The 27,425-nt window shown below is 43.1% G+C and overlaps 1 protein-coding gene across 1 annotated transcript in view; it reads right to left on the bottom strand.

Annotated features, from left to right (window-relative positions):
- MICAL2 (microtubule associated monooxygenase, calponin and LIM domain containing 2) overlaps positions 1-27,425 on the bottom strand; it is a 192,836-nt gene that overhangs the window by 29,097 nt on the left and 136,314 nt on the right. The window contains exons 26-31 of the mRNA XM_054026154.1: positions 24,117-24,187; positions 21,465-21,686; positions 16,959-17,131; positions 12,263-12,337; positions 4,983-5,080; positions 1,748-3,116 (exon numbers count right to left, since the gene is read on the bottom strand). Coding sequence (XP_053882129.1) covers positions 1,748-3,116; positions 4,983-5,080; positions 12,263-12,337; positions 16,959-17,131; positions 21,465-21,686; positions 24,117-24,187 — 2,008 coding nt within the window. The remainder of the gene's footprint in view (positions 1-1,747; positions 3,117-4,982; positions 5,081-12,262; positions 12,338-16,958; positions 17,132-21,464; positions 21,687-24,116; positions 24,188-27,425) is intronic.

Below are 27,425 nucleotides of genomic sequence, written 5' to 3'. Positions count from 1 at the left end.
TCTCAAAGGGTCACAGGCATTAAAGCATCAATTGCCCTTCACCTCATTGATCCATGCAAGGATGTACTATTTACTGTTCTCCTAAGCAGTGGGTTATAACGTTTGGTAATGTAAGGACTCAGTTCTGCAAGGTGATGAGTGCTCTCTAGTCTAGGATCTTCCACAGGAGCAATGGGTGCTCAGCAACTCATGAGATCAGGCCTGAAAGCATTCAAACTTTCACAGACTCCGTTCATGTTCATCTCTCTCTGCCACCGATATTTATTCCAATTTCCTTGTTATTAGCATTTACTTGGATTGTGAGAGTTCCTTGCAGCAGCAGAGTAACTAACTTGCTTCTCAAAAAAGAATGGTTGTTCATAATTAAGGCTACGATTTTGTCATGGATATGTTTAGTAAAAGTCATGGACAGGTCATGGGCAATAAAGAAAAATTCACAGAAGCCCGTGACCTTTCCCTGACTCTTACTAAAAATATCCATGATAAAATGGGAAGGGGCTGCGCAGCTGTGGGGTGGCTGGGGGCTCTGGGGCCTCCACCACCAGTGGGGGCTCAGAGCTACAGGGTCCCTTTGCCCCGCGGTGTGGAGTGGCCAGGATGATCCCCCTTGCCCCATGGCAGGGAGCTGCGGGGATCCCCATCTGCTGCAATGGCCAGGAGCTGCCCATGGTGGCTGAGAGCTTGGGGGCCCACTGCCTCAAGCCGGGGAGTGGGTATCTTACAGCTCCCTGTCGCTGCAGGAGGCAGCGGGACCCAGCAGCTCCCAGGGCTGAAGTCACGGAGGTCTTTGTAAGTCACAGATTCAGTGACCTCTGTGACAAAACCATAGCCTTATTCATAATCAGTGACTAGAGCAGCAAAATAATGAATAGTGTAAAGATGGTTAACCAGGTGCTAATGTTTACCTTCTCTCATACCACAAGAATAGAGGGACATTCAATAACATTGAAAAGCAAAAACTGTAACACTAATAAGAGCCAATGCTTTTTATACAACATACAATATACTTATGGAACTCGAGCTTTCATTCTCAGGGCAAAAGACAAATGAGGTTGAGGATTAGAAAAAAGCTTCCCCTATAGGCATATTACTTCATAATTATCCACTGTGAGGTTTCTTACATCTTTTCCTGAAGTGTCTGTTGCCAGCCACTGTCATGGACAAGATACTGGACTAAATAGTCCATAAGTCTGGTCCAGTATGGAAATTCTTATGTCCTTAACTGGGTTGACATCATTCAATAGCAATATCAGTCAGGCCATGAGTTCACATAAATAACTGGTATTTTCCCTCTTTCCCACAGTGGGATCTTCTGCCCTCCTCTCCTAGGCTTTTAACTTTGCCTACTTGATCCCTCCTCCATCAGAACATTTAACATCATGGCAACCATTACTCCTCAGGTAGCCTCTACAAAATTTTCCATCCCACCTGTCTTTCTATCTCAGTATTTACATTGCGCTTATCACAGTCATGTCTGAACCCAAAGGAACAGAGAACCAGACTTGAGCCTGGACCTCTGATCCTTGGTTAGCAGTACGTTTTTCTCCTGTTAAATGCTTCAATCATCTTCCAAGTTTTAATCAATATTCTTAATTAAAATTAACGTTTCTTAAATTTTCCTTAAATAGCATAACTTCAAAATAAACACACACAAAATAAAAGGCAAATAAATTGTTTACACTAATTAATGCATATGTATATTAAACTTAAAAAAATTGTATTATTTAAAATGAACAATCCTATTTACCTGAGTCCTCATCAGTGGAAGGATTATTTAGCACTTCTTCTGGGGAAAAGTTGTTAATGAAGGACATAGATGATTTTAAGGAATCGTTCTTTTCCCTTTCATTGACTTTATTCCTCAAGTTACTAAAGAGCGAGCAAATATTCATTTGTGCAGGATCTCCAAGGATGTCCTCGGAAGTTTTGTTCTTGAGACTTAGAGATGAAAAAGGAAGGTTCTTCTGGTTACAGATACATAAGTCATCAGTGGAAGCCCTCAGTGGAGTTTCTTTGAGAGTAAAGTTTTCTAGGAGTCTGGGTACATCCTCCGTCTTTGCACCAGATGAATTTTCAGGCTTAACAGCAGCTTTGGAAGGACCTGTGTGCAAACTGTAAACCGGAAGCAATACCTCTGTGGAATCACATGAAGATTTCTCTTCAAGACTACAGGAAAGACTAGGTGGGTTTGTGACTGAGCTTCTAGTTTCCAGTCCATTAGATTCTTGTGGTTGTACGTCATGTTCTCTATTACCGTTACTGTTCTTTAAACGTACAGAGCGGCCAAAGGTATTAGGGGAATTGAAAAAGGTGTGTTCTGAAGTAGGGTTGGCTTTACTGTCTGGGTTCTTTTTTATGCTTTCTGGATGAGACACAAGAGGTTCTAGAATGGATCTCTTTATTGCATTGGCAATTAGTTTCAATGGTGATTTTGGTTGGCTAGACAGATGTGCTTCTACAGAACTGTCTGGACTCTTTGGAATATCTTTTGTGTCTGCTGACAAAGTTGGCAAAGCATCATTTGCAAATGGAAGAGGCACAGAAAGACTGGATTGCTTGAATATGTTTTTTCCCCTATTACCATCAACATCCTTCCATTCTGAAATTTCCAGCATTCTTTGGCTTTGATGTTCTGGTTTTGTTCCACCTAGATCTGCATTGTTCAAATCAAGTAATTTGGATTGCTGCTCTGCACCAAGCATTAATTTGTTCCTTATCTGTTTTTTTATTTCATTTATTTCTAGGTCAGGCTGTTCTTTCAGCTGTCTTGGATTTCTTTCATCTTTTTTTTCTGTGTCTAGAGAGGACAAATCTATATTTTTTCTGTTGAAGGCCCCTGTTCTGGTGGTACATTCTTCACTCTCATTCAAGTTACCTACATTATATTCCTCATTGTTACCATTTTCATCTCTATGCTTATATACATTAGCCACTGAAGTAACATTTCCAGAATGCATCAATGGAGATCCAGTAGTACTGTTCTGAAGTGGGTGATGGGGCACATATCGGTGGATTTCTTCAGGTGTTTCTTTGGCTTTTGCCTTTCTTTGCAACACTGGGATGTAGGGTTTGAAAAGTCCTCTTGCAATTTCTGGTGGTTTGCTGTGAGATGTCAACTGTATGGAGTGTATGAAATGGTTATTTAAGTGGTATAAATTATAGCTAATAATTTTTATTTTTGTGGAATTTTAAAATAAATCATGCCAAAATATACTGTCCCAAATAAAGCTGAATATGTACAGGTACATGTGTGCACACAGACACACACACACACTCGTGCACACACAAAAACCCATCCAGTAAGAAGAAATACTGTCTGCTATTTTCCCTTTCCCAAGTGCTATATTTTTGTAATCTAGGATTGAGAATAGCATTGTAAATTGGTACTCTAAATTGGCCTAACGTTAACCTATACTGAGAGTGGATGCTATCTTTACTTTCTTAAGTAGTCCTTCCTTCAATATTTTTCTTGGAAAGAATCTCTCCAGGCTACAGGACTATAAACAAAAGATGACCCACCCTCCTCTTCTGTATATTTCAGCTGCACAGTTTAAAGCAAACACAGAACACTGTGGCACAGTTTATCTGGCTGCTTCAGAAATATTGCACTGTTTTTTGTGTAGTGCAGCCAGGAATGACTGAAGCAACCCAGCAACAAATGGGAAATGCAAGATGATAGATTTACACGCTATTAAATGGACATACAAATTGTGTCAGTTACAGTTCTGGATACTGAAACCTTCATGGTACCTGCAATTCAGACAATACCATTGGCTGGACACTGTAGGAATCTTGCAATGTGCCCAAGCCCTAACCTGGAGGTTTCCTTTTAGAAGTGAAGAATGTCATTCTCCATGCTTTGAGGAGGAAAGATGTTCCTTGTGGTTAAGGCACAGGACCAGATAGTTAGGAGATCTGGGTTTCTATTCCCACCTCTGTCCCATGTGAGTTTGGGCAAGTCATTAATCTTTCCTGTGCCTCATTTTCCCATCTGTAAAATGGGAGCAATAATAATTATTACCGGACTCACAGTAGAGTTTTGATGGCTAAATTAACATTTGTGAGGACCTCCGATATTACAGTGATGAATGCCATTGAAATGCCAATAAATAAATATGCCCATTCAATCCACTCTGCTCAGATTTCTAACAAGAATGACAGTTAGTACCAGTTATGGCAGTAGAGGTTTCTAATGTGGAGATGTTTCTGCTGTTATCTGAAATAAGATCACCAAAAGCATTTTACTGATCAGCCCCCAGGCGATGCTCAGTTCCTGTCCTGGACTGGGTTTGAACTAGTGCCATAGATATGGAAGGCTCTAAATCTTATGACAAAGCCTTGAGGTAAAGTATTGTTTTAAATCATGTTTAATTAATAGTCCAGTGGTTAGGACACTAACCTAGGACTTGGGAGACGTGGATTCAAGTCCCTGCTGTACTACAAACTACCTGTATGACCTCAGGCAAGTTGCATGGCAAATTTTTCATAAGTGACTAATTTAGGTGCCCAAGTCCCATTGAAAGAATCTGACTTAAGTGCCCAAGTCACTTAGGTTTTATCTACACGGCATTTTGGAGTGAGCCTCCCAGTCCAGATCAATAGACTCTGGCTCTGACCCCAAGCTCCAGCCCAAGCTACCACTTCAAATCACTTTCTACACAGCTGTTTTGGAGCATTTGCTCAAGCCCTGCTAGACTGAGTCTATCGACCCAGGCTGGGAGGCTCAATCGAAAATGCTGTGTAGACATCCCCTCAGGTGCTTTTGAAAAATTTACCCTTAGCCTCTCTGTGCCTCAGTTCACCACCTATAAAATGAGGATAACAATATTTCCCTACCTCGCAGGGGTGCTCAGAGAAAAAGAGTGTTTAAAAGATTGAGGTGCTCAGATAGCACAGTAACGGGAGCCATAGAAGTATCTTAGAGAGAGAGATAGACATAACTGTTTTGTTACCGCTATTTTACTAAGAGTTTTCCTTCATACCTGTGATTGGGATACACAATCTTCAAGAGCACACTGAGATCTGGTAGAGGTCTCCTGTGAATGAAGCCCAATTCTCTTGCTGTACAGTAGAGGGAAATCTGCCAAAGGAAAACAAGATTGTACATTTTGCTCTAACTACTTTGACCGAAATAAAACTTGCAATTAAAGAACTGCAGTAAGATGAAGTCCAAGATTTCCCCAAAGATTTCATCTAAATGGCGAAGTTTATATACCCACGCTGTGTGCACATGCATGTAGGAGCAGAGGTGCATACACTCTCTGTATCTAAATTTTCAAAAAAAGTGGCCCTCAGTTCTTCATTGCTCAACTTAAAACATCGGAAAGGCTCAACATTTCTGGAAAAAAAAAAATCAGCACTTTTTTGATACCTTGAAGCACCCTAAAAATAGAGGTACCCAAAATCCCTAGTCACTTTTGAACATGTAGGACAAGAGTTCTGTGAGGTGGAGGAAAATGCATGCCTTAAATGAGGCATGTCCATCGTAACGAGGAAGAATTGAGACGTATGGTTGGAAGGTAAGGTTAAGGTTAAAAACAACCGCACAGTCCCTATTATCAGCCAGTCAATAGTACAACACTCTGGATTGTTTAAGACCCTGAATCAGCAAGTATGGGCAAATTAGACATGGGGAAAGAAATTGCATGCCAGTCGTTTGTGCCTGCATGCAGTCAGTAACAGGATAGCAACCTCACTGTGCACTTTAATATTTGTACAAAAGCAGCCTAATAAACCTATTTTTGGGAAAAAACAAACACACACACACGGGAAATTACATGCCAAGTTTTAGCTTGAAAAGTATTTTTTATAGTTGGCTAAAAAAAAGTATAATGCAAATGCTGGTGCCATCTTAAGTGGCACCACTGGGAGCCACTAGACCACCGTATAAGGGCAAAGCTTCAAATAAGGGAGGTATAATGTGGATCAAGATAATCCATCAGTTTTCCATTAAGATCATCACATCAAACATAAGATACCTGTCTTTACTTTCAAGGCCCTTTCCAACTTGTCCTCACCCTTTATATTCTCACTCATTGGAGGTGGGAGTGAATGTCTCGATAGTCAATGAGCCCATAATGCTAGCCTCCATTGCTCACTTTTGAAGTTTTCAAACTAGCACGCTTGTTCTTTCTTCCAGTGTGCCCCTCACAACATACTCCCCATAATCCTCTGCAAAATATATTATCCTCCATCAGAACAAATAATAAATGACAATAATCTCCCTGGGGCATAGGCTTCCTTTTACTGCTCATACACATGAGCCCTTGATCTAATTGTGGCCTCTAGGCATTACTTTAATACAAATAATTCCTATTTCCTCTTTTGTTTTAGTTCATCACAGCTGCATACATATTGATCCTGTGTCTGTGATGTTGCCGATAAAGTTTCTGAAACACTTCTATCCAATGCTGTTGCTCTTGTTTATTCTTTGGAAAAAGACTGTCATGATTCTGATACTTTGAAAGTACCCTTCTGGTGGTGTCAGGTTCCTTTGGTACAACTACATAAACTCATACCTGCCACAGCAAGGAACACAATTACAGGACAGATGACTGGGGAGAATGTTTTGTTGGGTAGAAGAGAAGATTTAGAATGCCCATTTTCCCTCCAAGACTCACGGGACACTTAAAGAACCTATCACTACACTACTATTTCTCATCGAGCCTCTGGTTCTGCTCAGTCAAACCCAGGGGCAGCTCTTCCCCTCCTTGACTGAGAGGATGAGTGCTGCTCCTGGAGGTGCCAATTAATCACAGCAGGGATCAGAAGCAGCTTCTGTCAGAGGGCCTTTTATTTAATGTGTAATGAGGGGAAATGTTTTTGTTCTCTGCAACCCAAGAGATGTTGTTTATTGAAATATGGATCCTCAGATCACAGAAGTCGAACAGCAGAATATGGAATTAGGTTTGCCAACAGACTTGTGAATGACGAATATATTCATGTCTGTACAGCTTGGAGTACCTGGGGGCATTTATTAACATATGTAAGTATTACAGCTCAGTGCACTGGAGGAAATCCAGTTCTTTCAACAGGGTCGATTGTAATGCAGAGTACAGGTCATAGGCTTAGACCCTAGGGCCCTGGATCCTACACAGCTACACCCCACTGTAAAGTTACTCCCACAGGGACTCCCCCAGAATTCAGTGGATTCTGTGTGGATATAACTATGTTTAAGTAGCATTCAAATTAGGACCCTTTAACTCTTAGGATATAGCCAGATTCTTCAGGTGGTAAAAATGAAATTTGTTGATTTAGACATCACAAGTTAAAAGTGTGGAAGTCCACACTGCTGAAAGACAGAAGTCTTAAGATTTAGAAGGGCAATTGCCTGCATTGGATCTTTGAGGCCATCAAAAATAGGCTTTTTAGACTATATATTTTAAGTAATTTATGAGCAATGTATGGTTAGGGAAAAAGTCTGAAAAGGGGACTAATATTTTTCTGAGATGAGTGACAAAGTCCTGTAATCAGGTAGTAAATTCTACAAGGAAGTGAAGTCACACAGTCTTCCTCCTAGAGAGGGACAAATGCCTTTCTTTTGTGTTCAGGGTATGCTGACAGTATGTTGCTGCTCATTGCAGCAGCAGACTTGAGGTTTTGACAAATTGATAAATCACACTGCTTCCTTTCAAAAGGCTTTTAGCTCCCTCTAGAGACTCCTTCCAGAGGTACACAGGAGGGTTTAATAAAGCAAAGCAAAATTAATAGGCAAAAATTTAATTAAGAAGGTAATGTGCTTGTCGAGAACAAGCTGAAAATGAGCTGGAATTAAGAAATGCCCCCTGGCCTTTTTTCTTTTAAACCTGGATTAAGCATTTTTCTTGTGTGATTTTTAAACCAAAGATCAACTGAGGCCAGTTTTTGTTTTAAGTCTTTTTAGTCAACTATGGATGCAGAACATGAATAAATCCACAAAGTTCTTTGTGGATGTTTTCAAAGACAGTCCCGAGTCTTAAGGTAGCCAAGACTTATGTGGGAAGTGTTAGGAAGGAAGTAGGTCTCGGATAACCTCCACCAGTTTATAACAATGGCTTTATATATCTAAATTTAAATTATGGCAACTCTAGCTCTGATGTTGCCAGACTTCCTTCTACCCCAGTCCATATCCCCAAGAAGTTGGACCCAACTTCCTTATCAACATGGGACATGGAAGCTTTTTCCTGCCTCAACTACCTGTCACTACTTAGCAGCTGTCACAAGCTTGTGAATCCCTCACAATAAGGGGACTTAGTATTTCTAGTTAGCGTAGGTAGCTAAGGTATCTGTCCAGATGGAAGGCTGGGCTAGAATGTGAATTAAAAGGTCTATTGAAGATCTGATGGTTGCCTTGTTGAATTTCCCCCTGGAGGAGTTGGTGATTCATTTGTCATGAATCTTCCTTTGGAGGACTAGAATATGTTTCAATTTGTTAACCTCCCCTGTTTGGTGGGATCATCCTATCACAACCATGAAATATTCTGACAGTTTACTCTCCTGGGATTTGCAAGCTATTCCATGGGTGGAGAACCAGATTCCTCTACATCGGGCAGGTTATGAATAAGCGTCAGCTGTTCCCACTTGTTCACTTTCCAGTGACTGCCAGGTTAATTACTATTTATTGTTCAGATTTTTTTCAACACTCCCATATTTAGATATCTGGAGCTATCGAACTGGAACTATAATCTGAGGCTCGGGTACATGGGAGAGGATAGATCAGAGGTGGGGAGGCAAACTACGTCCCGTGGGCCACATCCAGCCAACGGGACCCTCCTGCCCAGCCCCTGAGCTCCTGCCCCAGGAGGCTAGCCCTCAGCCCCTCCCCTGCAGTCCCCCCTCCCCTGCTGCCTCAGCTCGCTCCACCGCCGGCGCAATGCTCTGGGTGGCAGGGCTTCAAGCTCCTGAGGCAACACAGCTGCTGAGTCCGGCTTGGCTCTGTGCTGTGCGGTGGCGTGGCTGGCTCCAGCCGGGCGGCACGGCTATAGCGCCGCCAGCCACCGGTGCTCCAGGCAGCGCGGTAAGGGGGCAGGGAGCAGGGGGGTTGGATAGAGGGCAGGGGAGTACAGGAGGATGGTCAGGGGGCGGGGGGGTGTGTGGATAGGGGTCGGGGAGGTCAGAGGGCAGGGAGGGGGTTGAATGGGGGCAGGAGTCCTGTGGGGGAAGTCAGGAATGAGACAGGGGGATGGATGGGGCAGCAGGGGGCAGTCAGGGGCAGGAGTTCCAGGGGTGGTCAGGGAGAAGGGGTGGTTGGATCGGGCAGGGGTCCTGTGGGGACAGTCAGGAATGAGAAGAGGGGTTGGATGGGGTGGCGGGGGACAGTCAGGGGCGGGTGTTCAGGGGCTGTCAGGGGACAGGGAATGGGGGGGTTGGATGGGGCAGGAGTTCTGGGGGGGCTGTCAGGGGTGAGAAGCAGGAGGGGCCAGATAGGGGGCGGGGCTGGGGCCGGATCACGACTGGCTGTTTGGAGAGGCACAGCCTCCGCTAACCGGCCCTCCATACAATTTTGGAAACCCGATGCGGCCTTCAGACCTAAAAGTTTGCCCACCCCGGGATAGATCCATCCTTCAGTCTGGCTGGTAGACATGTGAAGTAAGAATCACAAGAATATTTCTAGGAAAGCTTCTTACTAATTTTCAAAAGCATGTTTCTGATCCCAAGCCAAACATTCTGGTTTGCCAGTGAGGCACAAGCGTGCCCTGATACTGACTTCTAAGGGGAAAACAGGGATTGTACTTGTTTTTATTAATTCTCTGAAGGCAACAGGCATTTGAGTACTAATGGGAGGGGTAGCACTAACCTCCACATCTAGGAAGGGGCTCAGCTAAAAGCAGACAAAGTGCTACCATCATCACACACTGAAGCCAGGCCCTTTCCCATGGCTGGATAAGGCTTTGATGCTTAAGCAGAAGTTGGTCTCACTACCAGAAGTTGGTCCAATAAAACATATTACCTCACCTACCTTGTCTCTCTAAAATCCAGGTCTAACTGATTTCCTGCCTGTGGCACGAATGTCTCCTTTAGTACTTTGGGAAGGCAGGTGGACTCAAGCAAATTTACAATTATTGCTAAAGCTCGGTCATGATACCTCTCAAAAACAGACCAAAACTCCAGTGCCAATATTATTGATCTAGGCAGGTAACAGAAGACGCCTCACACCCTGCAGACTAGTTGCAGAAAAGGGGAAGTTCACTAACTGATAGGAGAAGATGAATCATTTGATTCAGACCTGGATACTAGAAGAATTACTCTATTATCAATCCTCTTGCCACCAGTGCTGCTTGGGATCTAACCCAGGCCTGACCCAACCTCCATTAAAGTCAGTGGATCAGACTCCCTTAAATGAAATTATTTTGGGGGCAGACGAGGTAGTACCCTTCTCCTTTGCTCCTCTGCTGGTGCAGTATTCCTTCCTTTGGTTACATTAGTAGCTATCAAAAGGATATGCTGTAAAATATGCAATGCTTCCCATCTAACTGGCAATGCTACACATGTGTGCATGGGGATATTTTCACCAGGTGGTGCTCAAAAGCATAGAACCTACTGGGAGCCTAAACAAGAGCACAGAAATAATTAGGTAGACGTGGAGCCGCTGCCATCTAGTTGAGTGCACCAGTGTATTTGTACCCCTAAGTGTAGGGGGAGGGAATCTTCTTGTTTGGAGAATTACAAGTTATTGCAAGTACTTGTCGTTGGAAAGCACTACAACAAGTCTCTTTACTCGGTGATATAACTGAGAACATATCTGCGACGTGTTTGTGCTAATACTTTTTTTTAAAATATAATTTCCTTTGTATTACAGACAAACCACAAAAACTCACAACTAAGTGCTATAAAATACTCATAACAAAGAAACAAAAGCAAGAGATAAAATTATCAGAATGATGGAACATAGAATAAAAAACAGAACAATGTAAACCATCACTGGATGATTACCTGGTCTGTTCATTCCCTCTGAAGCACCTGGCACTGGCCACTGTCAGAAGACACAATACTGGGCTAGATGGACCTTTGGTGTGACCCAGTATGGCCGTTCTTATGTTCTTATCCCTTAAAATCAGTTATAACAGAACCCCTTATCCCTGTTTCACTCACTAAATATCTTCCAGTTTGAGTGAAATTCTCTCCTGTGAAAAGGGTTAGCACAATGGGCATATGTGCCACTTATGCTCTCAAAATAGTGCTCATGTGAGTATTGCACAGACCTTGTGCTGCCATTATGCACAGGGGTGAATTTAATTGGGAGCTGAAGGCTCTCCGCTCTTCCAGGAGATGCTCAGCTCCTGGCAGGATTGAGCTCTAACATTTGTTTCATTTCACTCAATTTGTTACTGATTCACTTTCCATAAAACAACGTGACAAGAGCAAATACATTTACACCTGGGAATACTCCTGATCCCAAACACAATCATCCAGCCTCATCATCTCTTTCCTCTGTATGTCTGCCTTATGGCTACCTCTGGGTTATAGCTAGAACTTACTCTTACCTACCTTCATTCCGTCTCTGCTGAAATCCTTCTTCAAACCCCTCTCCCAGGGTTTTCCTAATCCTCTGATTGAGTGTGGCAGCCACACCATAAGAACATATCACCACCGCCCTCAATCACCTCCAGTGGTTTCCTATCCATTTCCCAATGCTCTGCTCACGCCACACTTCCACATCCCAGCTGTATGTATGTCGACTCATCATGGCCTTCCCTAGTCTGAGGTGATGCTGTGAGGCCTTGTCTCACCAAACTGCTTCTGAGTCAGAAGCCTTAAAACCTCTTACCTTAAAACCTCCTTTTTCTACTTCATCTGTGTAAATCATGAGAGGCTGTGGACTAAGGAGACCAACACACACAAAACACAGCCTTAAATCGTAACTATGTAACTTCAAAGGGGATTGCACAACGATCACTGAGCTTTCCTCATACAAGCATTTAGACTATACATGCAGCCAAGGCTGCCCAGAGTCCAGACTATATAAGTTTAATGACTGATCCTTTGAGTACTGGAATCACAAAGAATGAGTCATAATACATACTGTACACACGACAGAGTACATTGTTCAGTAGATTAATCCACTATCTAAGAAACAATCACACAAGATGGGAGTCTGTTTTAATATTTTCTGGGCTTTTAAAATCTCCATTTCCTTCTTTATTACTAGAAAAGGCTCAAATACATACAACTTTAACCCAGTTCCTACCATAAAAGGTAACTAAACAGGCCTTTGAGTAAGAGGAATACAACCAAACGCTACTGAACAAATAGAAAATTCAATTGATTCTAAGGCTTTACTTACTAGACTGAATTTTTCTTCTCCAATTCTGGTATTTATTCAGTGTAGAGGAGTGGAAACTATTGGCTCTTTGTAGTGCTTCAGAGAAATAGGAAAGAGACATTGTTAACAAGCTAAGCAAATAGAGAGAGTTATTACAAAACTAGACTTTCTATAAAACTAGTTTAAACATGGTAAGAGAGTCATAATGCCAGTACAGAACGTTGTAATTGTTCTATTCTGAAAGAAGCAGACAGAGTACATAGTGCATATTCCCCCTCTTCTCTGGAGCCCTGCTGCTTCTGCCCTCCGAATCACCTGCACCTGCCTCCTGCTGTTGTTTTGGTGAAGTAAAATCCTACAGACAGAGACCTCGGTGAAAAGTAAACTGAGGGGCAGTGTGTCCTAATGCTGAACCACTGAGAAAATAATTCTCACTATTGTAAGGTAACAGGACTTGCAACATGACATTTTTTGCTCTGTAAAATCATTAGGCCTGATTTTTAACCAGTTGCTCTGAGCAGCTGGTGTGCAAGAAGCTGCATTTAAAAAAATGCAGACTTTTGCCAATAGAGGGCAACACTCACCAACAAGTGCTAACCACAAAGCCAATCCTTACAACTATTTTATTTGCATTCTCCTTCATATGTTATAGTTAACTTTTACCAAATTGTTTACATCACAGAAGCCCATTTGTATTACATAGTTCATGTCTAGTGTGGTCACTGTTTCTCTTACTCATGTGGTGGTATATTAACCACCAAAGAAAAAAGCCCAGCGTCCAAACAGTGGCTTATTTTTTAAAAAGTATTTAACCTTTCCATAGGGATACACAAAATGCAGTAAACTTAATTTCGGACAGCTTATCCCAGAAAGAACGTTGGCTTCACCTCATAGCTACCAAGAGAACGAGAGAGCAGGAACATAACCTCATGCATACTGGGGAAGAAGGGGACAAAGGGGAAGAGAAAATTGGGGTGACAGAGGGCAAAGATGCAGGTGGGGGATGACAGTATGTAGTACCTTGTATGTGAGGACCATTCATAGTAGAGTGGCCTGTTAACCCCTCTGAAGTCATAGGACAAAAAAAGGGGGCTTGTGGGTTACAGGTTGTTCTAATAAGTCATAAAATCAGAGTCTTTATTCAGTCCCTGATTTTTAGTGTCAAGCAGAGTTACGAGTTTAAGCTCCCAGGCTCGTCTTTTGAAAGTGTTGTGCAGGTTTCCAGTGAACATGAAGACTGATGGGTCAGATATAGACTAGAGAGGGAGTAGAGAGGAAGATGACTTTAGAAGTAGTAGTTTGGATAGAATGGAGTGGGAGAGAGGACTGCCCTCATTATATTACAATGTGGACATGTTCTGGTGGGCATGTGTTGTGATTCATTGTTGCACTAAACAAGGAACTCCTTAGTAAAACAGTTAATTAACAAGATATGCAAGAGTCTTTGCCTTTTGTATTAAGCATGCTTTTGGGGTTTTTTTTTAAACCAGATTACTTCCCTGAGAGTTCACTGCCACTGTGTCACATGCTGGCAGAGTCCCCTCACATGAAGGAATAGTGGGAGGAGTTAATGCTACATGGTATTCCTCTCAGCAACCTCCCATTAAAGGCAGTAGAAGCTTGGAACACAGTGAAGTGGGGATGGGGAGTGGGGAGGGCAGAGAGGGGAATTAAAGAACCCAGTCAATTACAAACTATAAAGTGCTCCTATTTAAAAGTAAAACCTGTTAAGAATTCCAGGAATACTGTTGTGTTAACATATCCACATATTTTAAATATACAAATTAAGTTGAAACAACATTATGACATCCAGGAGCGTTAGCAGATTTTATCCTCTTCTAACAACCTTTAGAAACTGAACACACAAAGCACAGACTAGGCCTAAAGTAAAAGCAGCTTCATAAATCTGGTTACAATACAGTCTGCACAGAGGCCAGACCATGTTAAATCCAGGTAAAAATAGCAAAACCAGGCCTTTGCAATGGTAAATATCTGGTCTACACATTAATGGGGCTAATTCAGTAGTGTCTGGTGGTTATGCCTGGGACCCTTGGTAGAAAGGTGTTCTTGGGAGAGAGACAGGATAAGAGGTTAGAGCTCAGGGGGAAACAGGAAAAGCTTCCTGACATTGTGGCATTCACTCTTTCATTCCTGTTTTGCGCTCTGGTTCGTTTACTCTTATACCATCCTTCTTTCCTACCTCCTTTAATCTTAAACAATGGTTTTCTTTTATTTTTCCCTCTAACAATTTATCTACCTATTCATCATCTGTCTATTTTTTTCCCTAGCCCAGCAGAAAAGTTTCACCCATCCCAAATCCATCCTGATTACTATCCAGCCACTGCAGCTAAACAAGTTATTGGTTCCCGCCTGCATCATCTAATCTGTAAATGAAAACACCTGCTGAATCATTTTCTTGCTCCATCTCCTCCAGATCCCATACTTATGCTGCAGCCAAGGGTTCTATGTCATTAATTGCAGATATTTCAAACTGAGACAAGGTGGGTGAGAAAGAGACAAGCTTTCAAGCTACACAGAGCTTGTTCTTGAGGTTTGGCAAAGGTACTCCGAGCATCACAGCAAAATGCAAGGTGGAACAGGTTGTTTAGCATAAATAGTTTAGCATATATTGTAAGGGATCATTCAGGGTTGGGTGACCTGTTAACTTTTTTGAAGTTATAGGACAAAAAGAGGGGGTTAGTGGGTTACAGATTGTAGTAATAAGTCATAAATCCAGTGTCTCTGTTTCAGTCCATGATTTTAGTGTCTGGCAGAGTAATGAATTTAAGCTCCCAAGCTTGTCTTTTGGAAGTTTGTGCAGGTTTCCTTGGAGTATGAGGTCTGATAGGTCAGATATAGAGCAATTGCTCTATGAAAAGTATTCACCCACAGGTGTTTGTCTTATTTTCCTATGAGAGTTCATTCGACAGTGTAGTGATTGTCTGATTTCACCAGTTATTGTGGCATTTAGTGCACTGGAGGAAGTATACCACATGTTGTAATAGGCATGTGTAGGATCCATGGATCTTGAAAGGTGTGTTGTGGGGAGGTGTTGATCATCGTAACAGTGGAGATATATATGTAGGTTTTGCATCTGTTCTGGCAGGGCCTGGTGCCGCTTTGAGTTGGTGAGTCCCGGTCTGTGGGGAGCTTGCTTCTGATAATGAGCTTGGAGAAGTTGGGGGGGGTTACACATTTCAGGCTGGCTGCACTTGGCTTCTTTGTGTTAAGAGTAGGGGGATGGGGTTTGAACTTCCCTTTAAAAGCAGGACAGTATTCCTTTTCCAAGACTTGCTGGAGGCTACTCCAGTTCTTTTACTATTACTGGTAGGTGGGAATCATGCAGCAATGGAGATTTATCTACCTCTGTTCTTGTTCTGCCACAAGTTCTTGAAAAGTGCTCTCCAGATTCTAGTGTTAACCCTTCCAGATTGCGCAAACAGATCAAAACCCTGGCCAAGCCCCTTTCTTCTGCCATGACCCACAAAGGATTCTTCAAGGCCTCAGATTGTTATGATTGAACCACACAACATGATATAGCTCCTACTAGTTGGCAATAGCTCTTCAGAGACAGTTGTGTTTTTTTAATTATTAAACAAGTTCCAGTTCTGAATTTCTCCTCTGAACTCTGGCTCCAGATAGAACCGCCTATCTATACAGCTCTTGAGTGTCTAATTGCCTTCACTCTGGTTACAACCTTTCCCCCCATTATATTTTAAATAAATAAATATAATGGAGATATCCTATCTCCTAGAACTGAAAGGGACCTTGAAGGTCATTGAGTCCAGCCCCCTGCCTTCACTAGCAGGACCAAGTACTGATTTTGCCCTAGATCCCTAAATGGCCCCCTCAAAGATTGAACTCACAACCCTGGGTTTAGGAGGTCAATGCTTAAACCACTGAGCTATCCTGCCCCCCAATGGAGTCTTTCAATGGAGAAAAACTTCTAATCAGTCACAGATCTAGAAATAAATTAAATTGAGCACCCTCCTTGCTTCCCGTGAGGACACTGACTCATCCCTGCTATGCCTAGGCAACACAGCATGTATTATATGGGCCTCTATCGGAGTGTCCCGACATTGTGTCACAAGGAAAGGATTCATCTCATGAGTTAAGCATGGGGACAGAACTGCTTTAGGTACCTTGATACCAAGGCATTGTTGTCTGTTTCTGTAGAGCCCTCTAGGGTAGATAAGATACTCCTATTGTTGTTAATGTTGCCTACCGTCCAGGATTATTCTGGAGTTTCCAGGTATTAAAGATAAATCTTTAATTAAAGATGTCACATGATGAAACCTCCAGGAATACGTCCAACCCAAACTGGCAACCCTAATTGTTGTGCAAACTCTCACGACACTATTTAGAATCAAGATCAGAATTAAGAATTCTGCAGTGCCCTGGACTGAACAGTTCCTTCATTACATGAGCCTATGTTCACACTGCTGGTTCATAGGGGTTTAGTTATTTGATTGAAACAATATGTAAAGAGGGAAAAGAGGATTTTGCTGGATCCTGTTACAGTATCTAGAGGCAGTGAACCGTGACAAGAAGTCTTCCAAAGAATTAAGATAGTATTTATAGGTTATAAACTTACTGCATCACTGATAATACCAACAAGATCCTATCTGCTTTGACAACACCCTCAGAAACAGCAAACAGGCTTAGTAGCTGGAGCATAACTGGCTTGGGCTAGTTTATTTACAGTGGATTCACTTACCATCAGCAGCTTTGGACTTTTCACAGCACTCTTCTTCCTTCACAGAACTGGTGGTCAGCAATGCATGCTTTCTTATGGGGTTTGTATGGGACACATGCTCCGGCAATGAGATCTGTCCTTCACTAATTTCAGAATTCAATGAGTCACCATAAAAATCAGATTCCAGCTCTGAACTAAAAATATAAAATAAAATGAGAAAGTCAAACATTTTAGAAAACACATGCTATGGGTTTAATTACAAGTATCACCTTTAATGCAATAAATCCTGACAGCAAAGTGTGTGATATAATGTAACTTTTTACAGCTGGCCTCCATCCCCACATTTATTTTTTGCTCTGGGAATGTAATTTGCTGACAATACTATGTCCTGAAAACTGCAATAGACCCAATAGTTTTATAACTCTGATTAAGACCATGATAGCCATGGACAATTATATTCAAAGTCTGAAATCTGCTGCTGAGAGTCAGAGTCTCCTTTTGAATTATAGTGGGTCGTCTTTGTCCTGAACAAGTTAAGTGTGTCTTCCTACAAGCCTGCTGTTAAATGAAGAGGGGGAAATACCTGAATGTCTAATGCCCATCATGCTAGCAACAAGATATAATGGTAATGTGAATATAATTTCTGGCTTTTTCCTTAATAATAATAATAATTCTGCAGTGCCCTGGACTGAACAGTTTCTTAAATAAATAATTTATTATTATTATTTTTACTTTGTGATTTTAATGGTACATGCTAAATACAGCACAGTGATAAACGCAATTAGACATTAGGCCGGAGTTTCAAATTTGGGTTGAGCATGAATACACCCAGAATCGGGGTTTTAACCTGACATTTTCAGGATACTAAGAGTTGGTTCAATTTGTATTTGGTTCAGAAAATGGTTTAGCATAAACAAAGCTGAAGTTGAGTAGAAAGGCGGGTTTTCACCATGTCTACCTGTCCACATGATGAATGAAGGCAGAGTAATGTCACTAAAAAGCTTTCCCAAGTGGGACTAACCCAGGGGCCACCACCACCCAAACTCCTCCTTAGAGTTCCCTGGGGCTGTGCCAGGGAACCCCCTCCCGCCGCCTTTCATGACAAGAACCATTGCTACACGAACCCTGGCAAATCCAGCCAGAGAGTCAGGCCCACCCAGGACGTTTATTCCAATTCCCCAGGCAACCACAGGACTGGACAGGCTTTAGATATGAATGAAGTTGGTGATTGTTGAAGTCTGTCTCATGACCAACTGGGAACTGGCATTATCACCCTATTTGTGCAGCTAATAGCCCTGGGCTGACATGAGCCTGGTGCATTGTTATTTGTTAGGAGTAGACAGGGTGCTCAGTGAGCCCTTGTCCTGAGGAGTGGATGGTTCATGGTTGTAGCACAGATAGTGTGGGAAGAAGATGAGAAGGGGAAAGTGAGGTAGAGAAATTTTGGAGGAGCAGAAGGCTACAACCCCCCCCCCCCACCACTACCCTTAAAGCAGAGGTAGGCAAACTATGGCCTGTGGGCCACATCTGGCCCGCAGGACCCTCCTGCCCGGCTCCTGAGCTCCTGGCCTGGGAGGCTAGCCTAGGGTGACCAGATGTCCTGATTTTATCGGGACTGTCCGATATTTGCTTATTTGTCCCACATCCCAACCTACCTTCGGTTGGGAAGCGAATTGTCCCAATATTTTGCCTCCGCTCACAGGCGGAGTGGAGCCCGCAGGGAGCTCACGCCCGCCCCGTTCCCTCACTGCCCCATTGGATCCTTCCCCAAATCCCCACCCTGGCCCCGCCTCTTCCCCAAGCACGCTGCTTTCCTCCTCCTCCCCCCTCCCTCCCAGGCTTGCACTGATCAGCTGTATGGCGGCGCAAGTGCTGGAGGGAGGGGGGGAGGTGGAGACGGAGCGGAGGCATACTGGTGTGGGGAGGGGGGGCAGGGCGGGGCGTGGAGCTCCGGCGGCTGTTCTGGCGGCTTTTTTTTGCTCCACCACCGGCTTTTTTTTTTTTTTTTTTTTGCTCCCCCCTTCCCTCCCCTCCCCCTACATCCCGATATTTCACCTGTGTGATCTGGTCACCCTAGGCTAGTCCCGGCCCCACCCCTGCTGTTCCCCCTCCCCCGCAGCCTCAGCTCACCCTGCCACCAGCACAATGCTCTGGACAGCGGGACTGTGAGCTCCTGGGGCAGCACAGCTGCAGAGCTGTGGCCTGACCAGGTGCTCTGTGCTGCACGGTGCATGGCTGTAGTGCCGCCAGTCACCGGTGCTCCAGGCAGTGTGGTAAGGGGGCAGGGAGCAGGGGGGTTGGATAGAGGGCAGGGGAGTTTGGGGTGGTGGTCTGGGGGTGTGGATAGGGGTCAGGGAACAGGAGGGTTGAATGGGGGCAAGGGTCCGGGGGGGGCAGTCAGGAAGGGGGTGGGGGTTGGATGGGGCAGCCTGGGAGTCAGGGGCAGGGAGCGGGTGCGTGGATGGGGCAGGGGTCCCGGGGGCCTGTCAGGGAATGGGGGGGGGGGTTGGATGGGACAGGAGTCCCAGGGGTGGGCTGTCAGGGGGCAAGAAGCAGGGGGTGGGGGGAGAGAGGGCCGGCCACGCTCCCCTCACCTAACTGGCCCTCCATACAATTTCCAAAACCCGATGCTGCCCTCAGGCCAAAAAGTTTGCCCGCCCCTGCAATAGCTGATAGATTCCTCTTAGAGCATCAGATTTGATTTCTAGTAAACGGACAAAGCCTGAAAACTATTTTTATTTAAACCCTGTTTAAGTCTTTGATAGTCAAGATAATTAATGGAGATTGATTGACCACTGTGACTGGGCACTGTGCCATAAGAAAAGAAAATGGAAATGCCACTAGTTTTGATAAATACATTTTTGTTTAAAAGTATTTATTTTCCTTGGCTGGCAAAAGTATAAATACCACAGTATGAGGTTTGTCCTCTGATCTTCACTCATTAGGTGGTCATTATTCATAAGTATCTCAAGCTAGTACTAAGAAGCAATGGCCTTTGTGATGCAAGCAATATTTTACCTAGCTTTTCATTTGCATCCTCCTACTGAGAATCCCATGGGCAGAATGCACCGTTAAATCATGGAATGTCCGTTGTCACTTGCCATTTCATTTTGCCTCCCTTTTTAGGCAAGCGAAGTATCTACTGACTGAAGTACCCTCTCTAGTATGTCAGGCAAATGATTACAGCTTTAGTGTAATACCAGGAAAGTGATATCAGCAGAGCTGGCGCAAGCCATTCTGATGACAGATGCAACGCCATCCTAGGCTGGGTTTCCTGCTGGGACTAAATCAAAGACCTCTGGATCTGAAAGCATAAGTCTCTATTGCCTGAGCAAAAAGACCGGATACATCAGCTCAGAGTCTGTAGCAGATTCAAACATCTGTATGTGGTCCAGCCACTGGAGAGGACAAACAGCCACACTGTATTATTGTATGCAATGTTGTTGTAGCCATGTCCATCCTAGATTATTAGAGAGCTTACACAGCCGTAGAAAAGCTTGTCTCTCTCACCAACAGATGTTGGTCCAATACAAAAATATTACGTCAGCCGCCTTGTCCCTCACACTGTATTATTGTCGGTTCCAAGCATATAATGCACAGTAAGCCTCCATACTACAAAATGTTTTCTCTCTTCCTCCCCTGAGTTATGTTTACCCTTGTGGCAGTAACAGATGAATCCTGGAATGGATTTTTCCCCCCTCTGTCTGAAATGCACATTAACTGATATAGCCAGACATGTGACACAGTGCAGAGTTATGCAAGACATTCGTAGGAAATAAGTTATTTTCTAAGACCACATTATCTAGTTTTAGCAAATGCTAAAAGAACGTTAATGGATATTTTAAAGGATTTCTATAATTTTAATAATGCTCCTTATTAACCAAAGATTTTTGCATTTGCAACAGATTTTTTATTTTAAGTCGGCAGAATTGCTCTCACTGAAAAATGCAGATCTAGCCTTTATTGTAGAGGTGCAAGTTGACTCCTACAGGACTCTGTCAAGAGTTGAGCACAGAAGTCTAAGATGTTCTCTCCATTTTTATATAAGACTTGGGCTTCCTTACAAAAGTCTCAAAGGATGATCAGATTTCTAATTCCATAAGGATGGAAAGTCCCATCATATGACCAGAAGAACAACTGAGGCAGGGAAGCCTCTCTGAGAGGTAGGAGGCATGTCATGTGACTCACTTTTGCCATGATTGTACTCCCACTGTTCTAATTGATATACTGTCACTTCTGGAAAATGAATAGTTGAACTTGGTTAGATCAGGGATCATGTGACTCAGGCCCTTGGATGGGATGTGAACATCTGAAAATTCCCTGCTAAGCGGGTCATATGTCTAGGGGAGGTTAACAGCTGCAGGAAGGACTACCATTGATTTCTCTGTTGGGTTTTTGTTGTGTGCCATATTCAATTGTTTTATGAGAACAGTCTGAAGAAACCCAGGCACTGCATGTTGTGGTTAACTTGTTCCTGGGAGAAACAGACCCAGCTTTGTGATGGATTTTTTGTTATAGGTTATATACCTGCTCCCATCACTGGTTACCATGACTCGAATGGCCAGAAGGTTGTGCTCTGTCATTTCTTCCTCTGGGATGATTCTCACAGAAGTCCAATCAGAGGAAAGGGCCGAACACCTGCTCTCAAAGTCATAGTGCTCAGGGGCATTCTTAGGCTTCTTAGGAGAGGTAGGTTCATCTGCTATATTGAGGTAGTAGTCTAAAAAAAGCAAAGGACATGAAAACATACTTCATGATATCATAGGCAATGAAAAGCGATGGATTCAGTGGAGGAGATTCAGATCCAAAATACTTGTGGTCATTTATTCATTGGCTTCCGAAAATAATTAACATTACATTGATTAAAACACGGTAACACTCTATTCAGATACCAGACTGACACTGCCATAGAATGATCTTCTGTATTTAACCACACAACATATACGTAACAGCATGAGCAGCAGCAGCACAAGCTTTCCCATACAGTCTCACCAGTCTGCACCAACCCAGACCTGAGGGGAGCAAGTCTAAAGATGAGGGGTAGTTCAAGTCTTCATGACTGCTTGGATCTTTGATGTCTTTGCCAACAAGTTGGCTGGTTAATGCCAGTTGCCACTCCAAACTCATTTCACATAGGTCACACGCAGTCATTTTCACTCCATCTTATCAGTCCCCTGGGCCATCCAATGGCTCATAAATCACTCCCCAAACTGGGAGTTGGGTTGGGAGGGGACAGACAAGTGAGCACGAGTGGCATCTGGTCATGGGCTAAGGAATCAGGGGTGTCAGAGCTGGAGTGTGGAAATGTGGAGGAGCATAAAAGATGGCTGCCGCTGATGGTTGGAGAGGTATGTATGAAAAAGGCAGTAAAAGGGTCAAACATTAGGAAGGGAGCCGGGTGGCGGGGGGAAGCAGCATTACTCCCTTTGCCTGTAGCCTGGAGGAATTTGTGTTCTCTCTTCCCACAACTTGTGTGGTCTCTTTAAAGTAGCTTGAAGAAAAAGGATGGATCAGGCCAAGACCTCATTTTTGCCTGCTAGACGCATTCCCTTCAGCTGACGAGCAGCAGGTAGGTAATGTGGTTTGAAGGCCCCACATACACACAAACTATGCATCTGAGTAATTAAATGTGAAGAAGTATCTAGGGGAACCCAAGCCCTTTATTGGCAAGTATTTTGCATAGTTTTTGGTGAACTAGGACTGCTGGGCATAGCAAAATGGGTCCGGTCTTTTCAGAACATGATTTTTTTCTTGTAGAGGTAAGTATGAATACTGAGTCTGGGGAAGAGGATCCTCTATTGGCAATCAACTGACATGATCCCTAGGTTTCCAATGCAGAAGAAATGAAAACTCAAAATTAGTGCTCTTTCCTTTACAGGTGAGATTTTTCAGAAGTTCCTAAAGGAGATAGGTGCCCGTCACCCTCTGAAACTCCCAACTCCCTCAGGAGATGCATCATACAGCCATCACACCTTGCAAATGTGCAATGAAAATTTACCAGCAACATCTAGTTACCCACCTATTACCACGAGGACTGGAGATAAAAACAAACACACACACACACACACACACACACACACACACACAAAAACAAAAAAATGTTTTGCTTGCCTGCTAAAAACCCCAGTGATCTCCCTTACAATATTCTACTTGCCCACTTTGCAAGAGACTGATCCATACACTAGTCTGATTCTCCTCTCACTTATACCAGCTTTACTCCATTTAACTTAAACTTACCCCTGGTTTACTCCAGTTTAAATGAAAGGAGAATCAGACCAAATGTCTAGATCAAGGACTGTTCTCTCATGCATGAAATAAATCCATCAGCACAGCTTTTCTATACATGACATGAGTTCATTCATCACTCCTGCATATTATAACTAATAGTTACAACTCAAACACTAAGTACTTGTCCAGTTTAAACGTGGAAAACAACCAGCCGAGGGACTAAGTGTTACAACTAAAAGGCTGCCACAGAAATATTATTATGCAGCTCAAGTGTTTGCCAGTAGGACAGTTTTGAGCAGCTGTTCCTTGCCTATAATTATAGTTTTCCCCTTGCATTCTCAATCTGCAATCTTACATATCTTCTAGACTGTACACAAAAGGCACTCTCAGAAAAGCTCTCCAACTGTGGCTGGGAATGTATACTGCAGTATCATATATGCATATTCTAACCAGTATCGAGGTCTAGCCTGGAAATCTGAATATTGTTTTTCCTTCCATCTTTCTCCCCTCCCCCATCCATTACACTGAACCACAGAGTACAATCACAAACAGGCTGTGGTACAACTTGCATGTCCTTATTTTCTGTGACCTCAAGCAGCTTCCTTGTTATAGTACAGAACCTTTCAGTAGCTCACTGAAAATGAAAACTGATTCTTTTGGCTTGAGCATTTGTATTTTGCCCCTTTAGCTATATCCAGCAGAACGCTGAAAGAAATAATAATAAAACCCAGTCCCTAATAGCAGGAGTGATTGCGGTACAGTTGTACCCTTTTGTTCCAATCTGATTACGTGTCATTACTCAGTCTATCGCAGACTCTGAGCAATAGGATATGTGATTTTGTTGGGAGGGGCCAGTCGTTTTATGGACTACCTGGGCTCCAAAAAATCTAGGAGCACAGCATCTAGCACTTCTCTCATTGTCAAGCTCTTTAAATCTAATTTTGCACATACCTTAAAATCAATACACTTTCACAGACAGAGGGCTCCGCAGCTTTCATTACTATAGTCCTACTGCTCCCATTCTTTACAACAGATGAAAGAAAAAAAAATATCACTAAATACAGCTTCTGTTCATAGAATAAGAAGATCTTCTCTTTTGCTCTTCCAATGAAAATAGAAGTGGCCGTCTTCAGAGTCCTTCAATATGTCAGCCTCCATCACAGCCAGAGGGGATAATTTCAGACTAATCCAAGGTATGGGGTCCAGGGCCGGAACACGCAGAACAATGAGAGCTCTGCACAACTTAATAGCAACTATTAGTACCGAGGGCTAAATTTAGAACTCCATTGCCTCCAACTTATAAAACCAGGGTAAACAAACAAAACCAAAGACTGCATCTATCTTCAGACAATGAGTACTGACAGACATCTGGCACACCCCAGCAACAGAAGCTACAACTCATCTAAAAAAAAATCTGAAGTGTGATGTGATCGCCAATAACTGTTCACATGACCTGCTCTTGGGAAGGGTATTATCTTTGTAGAGTCCTTCTTTGGACTATACTATAGTCACGGTGAGAAACACCCACATGTTTAAAAGACAACGGAAGGGGTAGGGATAGGAAAGGACAATGAGTGTGTGGCGGGGGGTAGGGGATTACTTCTTTGGTTACTTCTGTCTTATCGGCCTACTGTGGACTTCCCAACGTGATCTATTGTGCTTAGTTAAGAAAATAAAAGAGCAACCCCAAGTACCTGAGAGGCAAAGAACTCAAACTAAGAAGGACTTAATGGCTGTGCATCTTTGGTCCAGAGCTCCGACCTCAACAGCCTGGCTGCAGCCCACAAGCCTCACCCTGGCTTTGCCCAACCTGGTTACTCCTCCCAAACTGACATTAGTACCCTTCAAGCTCTGAATTCACCCCTAAATCGTCCTTCTTCAGGGACCAGTCTCTCTGTGAGGGTGCAATGAGAGGAAGTGTTTGGTTCACGGCCTTTACAGAATACAACACTCCAACCTGTCAGCTTTCTAGAAGCACACACTTTGCTGAACTTACACAGCACTGAAGATTATGAAAGTAAAACAAGTTTATTAACAAAAGAGCGGGTATCACTCAATCCCAAGTAAAAGAGCTAAAGGTAGAGATGGTTACAAGTACATAGAAGTGAAAGCATGCATCTAAAAGTCTAAAACTTAATACAGAAATAGTGTCTTTGTTCTCCCACCCACAGTCTCCTTTCCAGCCTTTTACTGACCAGGATCCTCATAGGGATCAAATCACTTGATTTCTTTGTCCCCTAAGGTGAAGGATGAAGATGGAGTCACACTCTGTTCTTTCTATCCCTAAGGCATGTCTTTGTCTTAGAAGTCAAGACGGCTACTTTGGGGATTCAATCTCCCCTTTCTCTCTGGGATGCAGAAGCCATGTTAATTCTTTCTCTCTCAAGTTCAGGATAACCATGCGGGTTAACTTGATGGCTTTGTTTACTGCTACTATGTAAATTGAGGTAAACCCACATTCCTCTGTCTAGGACAGACCTGTTTACCACCTGTACCTAGGCTAGACTGTCTTGTCTTCAACATGTTCTAGTAACAGCATACACAGGGAATCCATAACTTCACATATAAGGTTAACACATGCATTTTACAATTATATGAATAACCAGCATATGTTAGATTTCATATGGAACCTCACAAGACATGCTTTCTACAATATTATTGCAGTAGTGTGTAGGGTGTGAATACAAGGGTGCCTAAGGCCACAGTAGCTCAGCTGTGCTTCACACAGGGCCCAAGGGCTTTCAAAGGAGGCTTTATACTACGTCTGCACCTTCCCAATCTTGGGGCCAGCTAGAGGCACTAGTTTGGCCCCCAGTGGAAATCAGAGCAGCCATTAGTCTGCTCTAACTTATTCCTGGCTTTAATGGCCCCGAGGAGGCTGCCCTGAGCTGGGGATCCCTAGAGGACAGAGCTGCTACAATTCTCCCAAACACCCCCTTTTCCTAGCCAAAAGTTCAACACAATGCTGACTCTACACCATCTGTGGGTCTCGTATTCCAGAGGAATAAAGTTTAAACTGGTATTCTGCCTCATATTGCTTGAGTGGCACACACAGCAGTTGGAACAAAGACCAGGATCTAGCCCACTGTTTTCACTCAGATGCTGACTGCAACATTAAAAGTCCACTTTGAGTAAACACTGGCTAGTTATCAAGCTAAGAACTCTACACTCACACTGGTGTGTTTCAATTTTAGAGAGAGAGAAGAACTCCGGTGAATCTAGCCCCTGATGTTTATGTGGTTGCTAGCATGCATATATAGTCATGCGCGCCATGACGGCAGAGATTTCATTTAAACTTGTAAGGAAATTCACCCCTCTCAATTTTTGTGCCTCTCTTCTGTGTTGGGAGCCAGCTCATTTATTTCAAAGTTGCTCCTCCATCCAGGTAACAGGTCCCCCTGTGTTAAGATTGCTAGTACAACCCTTGTCTTCTTACTTTACAAGCGGAATGGAACCCAACATAGGTCCAGCCATGGTGACTCACAACAGAAGTTCCTGTTTAATGGGAAAAACAGAACTTGGAGAGGAGAGACTGGGCAAATTGTATCTGCACAGGAATGACCCTCTCTTCCCCTGTACATACTGCCTAGAGTTAAATCAGAGCCTGGCATACCATTAGACTGAGCCAAATGAAAAAATCAATTGTTAAAGCCTATTTTGATAAAACATGCTTTGTTTAGCATGACAAACTTTTAAAGGGACACTTCATTAAAAAATACACACCACATTCTGCCTGAAAACTGTGTCCCTACCATTGTAATGACTACCACCTGAAATTACTACAACTGAGAGATGAGAAAGAAGCAATTTTTCCTCTGTTATTTTAGTATGTTTAGTTTGGCATTTGACTGCACTTTGGGTACAGTCAGTTTTTCTGTTTCTTCTGTACACTCAGTCTGTGTGTTTTTTCCACATAGCAACAAGGAAGAGAAAAAACTTATTTAAAACATGGAAAATGTTAAATCACAAAAATGGACCTGAATATTCAGGGACAGATATAGTATGTGAAACTCTTACTAACTCCCTTTTTTGAAACTGACTTGATTTCAAGTTGATGGAGTTCCTTTAAAATAGCCGTAACACACACAATTTAAGTACCTGGAGGTTATGCTTTACAGACAACTGTGCCCTTTAAGTACACGGTGGGCTGGCTCTCTCTTCTAAACAATCATGTGAAAATTGATTTCAATTCCTATTCTTTTATGTAGTTGGCCCAACTTTGTAATGGGTAAATTACCATACTAATTTTACAGACCAGGC

The sequence above is a fragment of the Malaclemys terrapin genome, chromosome 4 (assembly GCF_027887155.1).
Source record: "Malaclemys terrapin pileata isolate rMalTer1 chromosome 4, rMalTer1.hap1, whole genome shotgun sequence".
Classification (NCBI taxonomy): Eukaryota; Metazoa; Chordata; order Testudines; family Emydidae; genus Malaclemys; species Malaclemys terrapin.
This window is presented reverse-complemented; position numbering and strand designations above follow the sequence as displayed.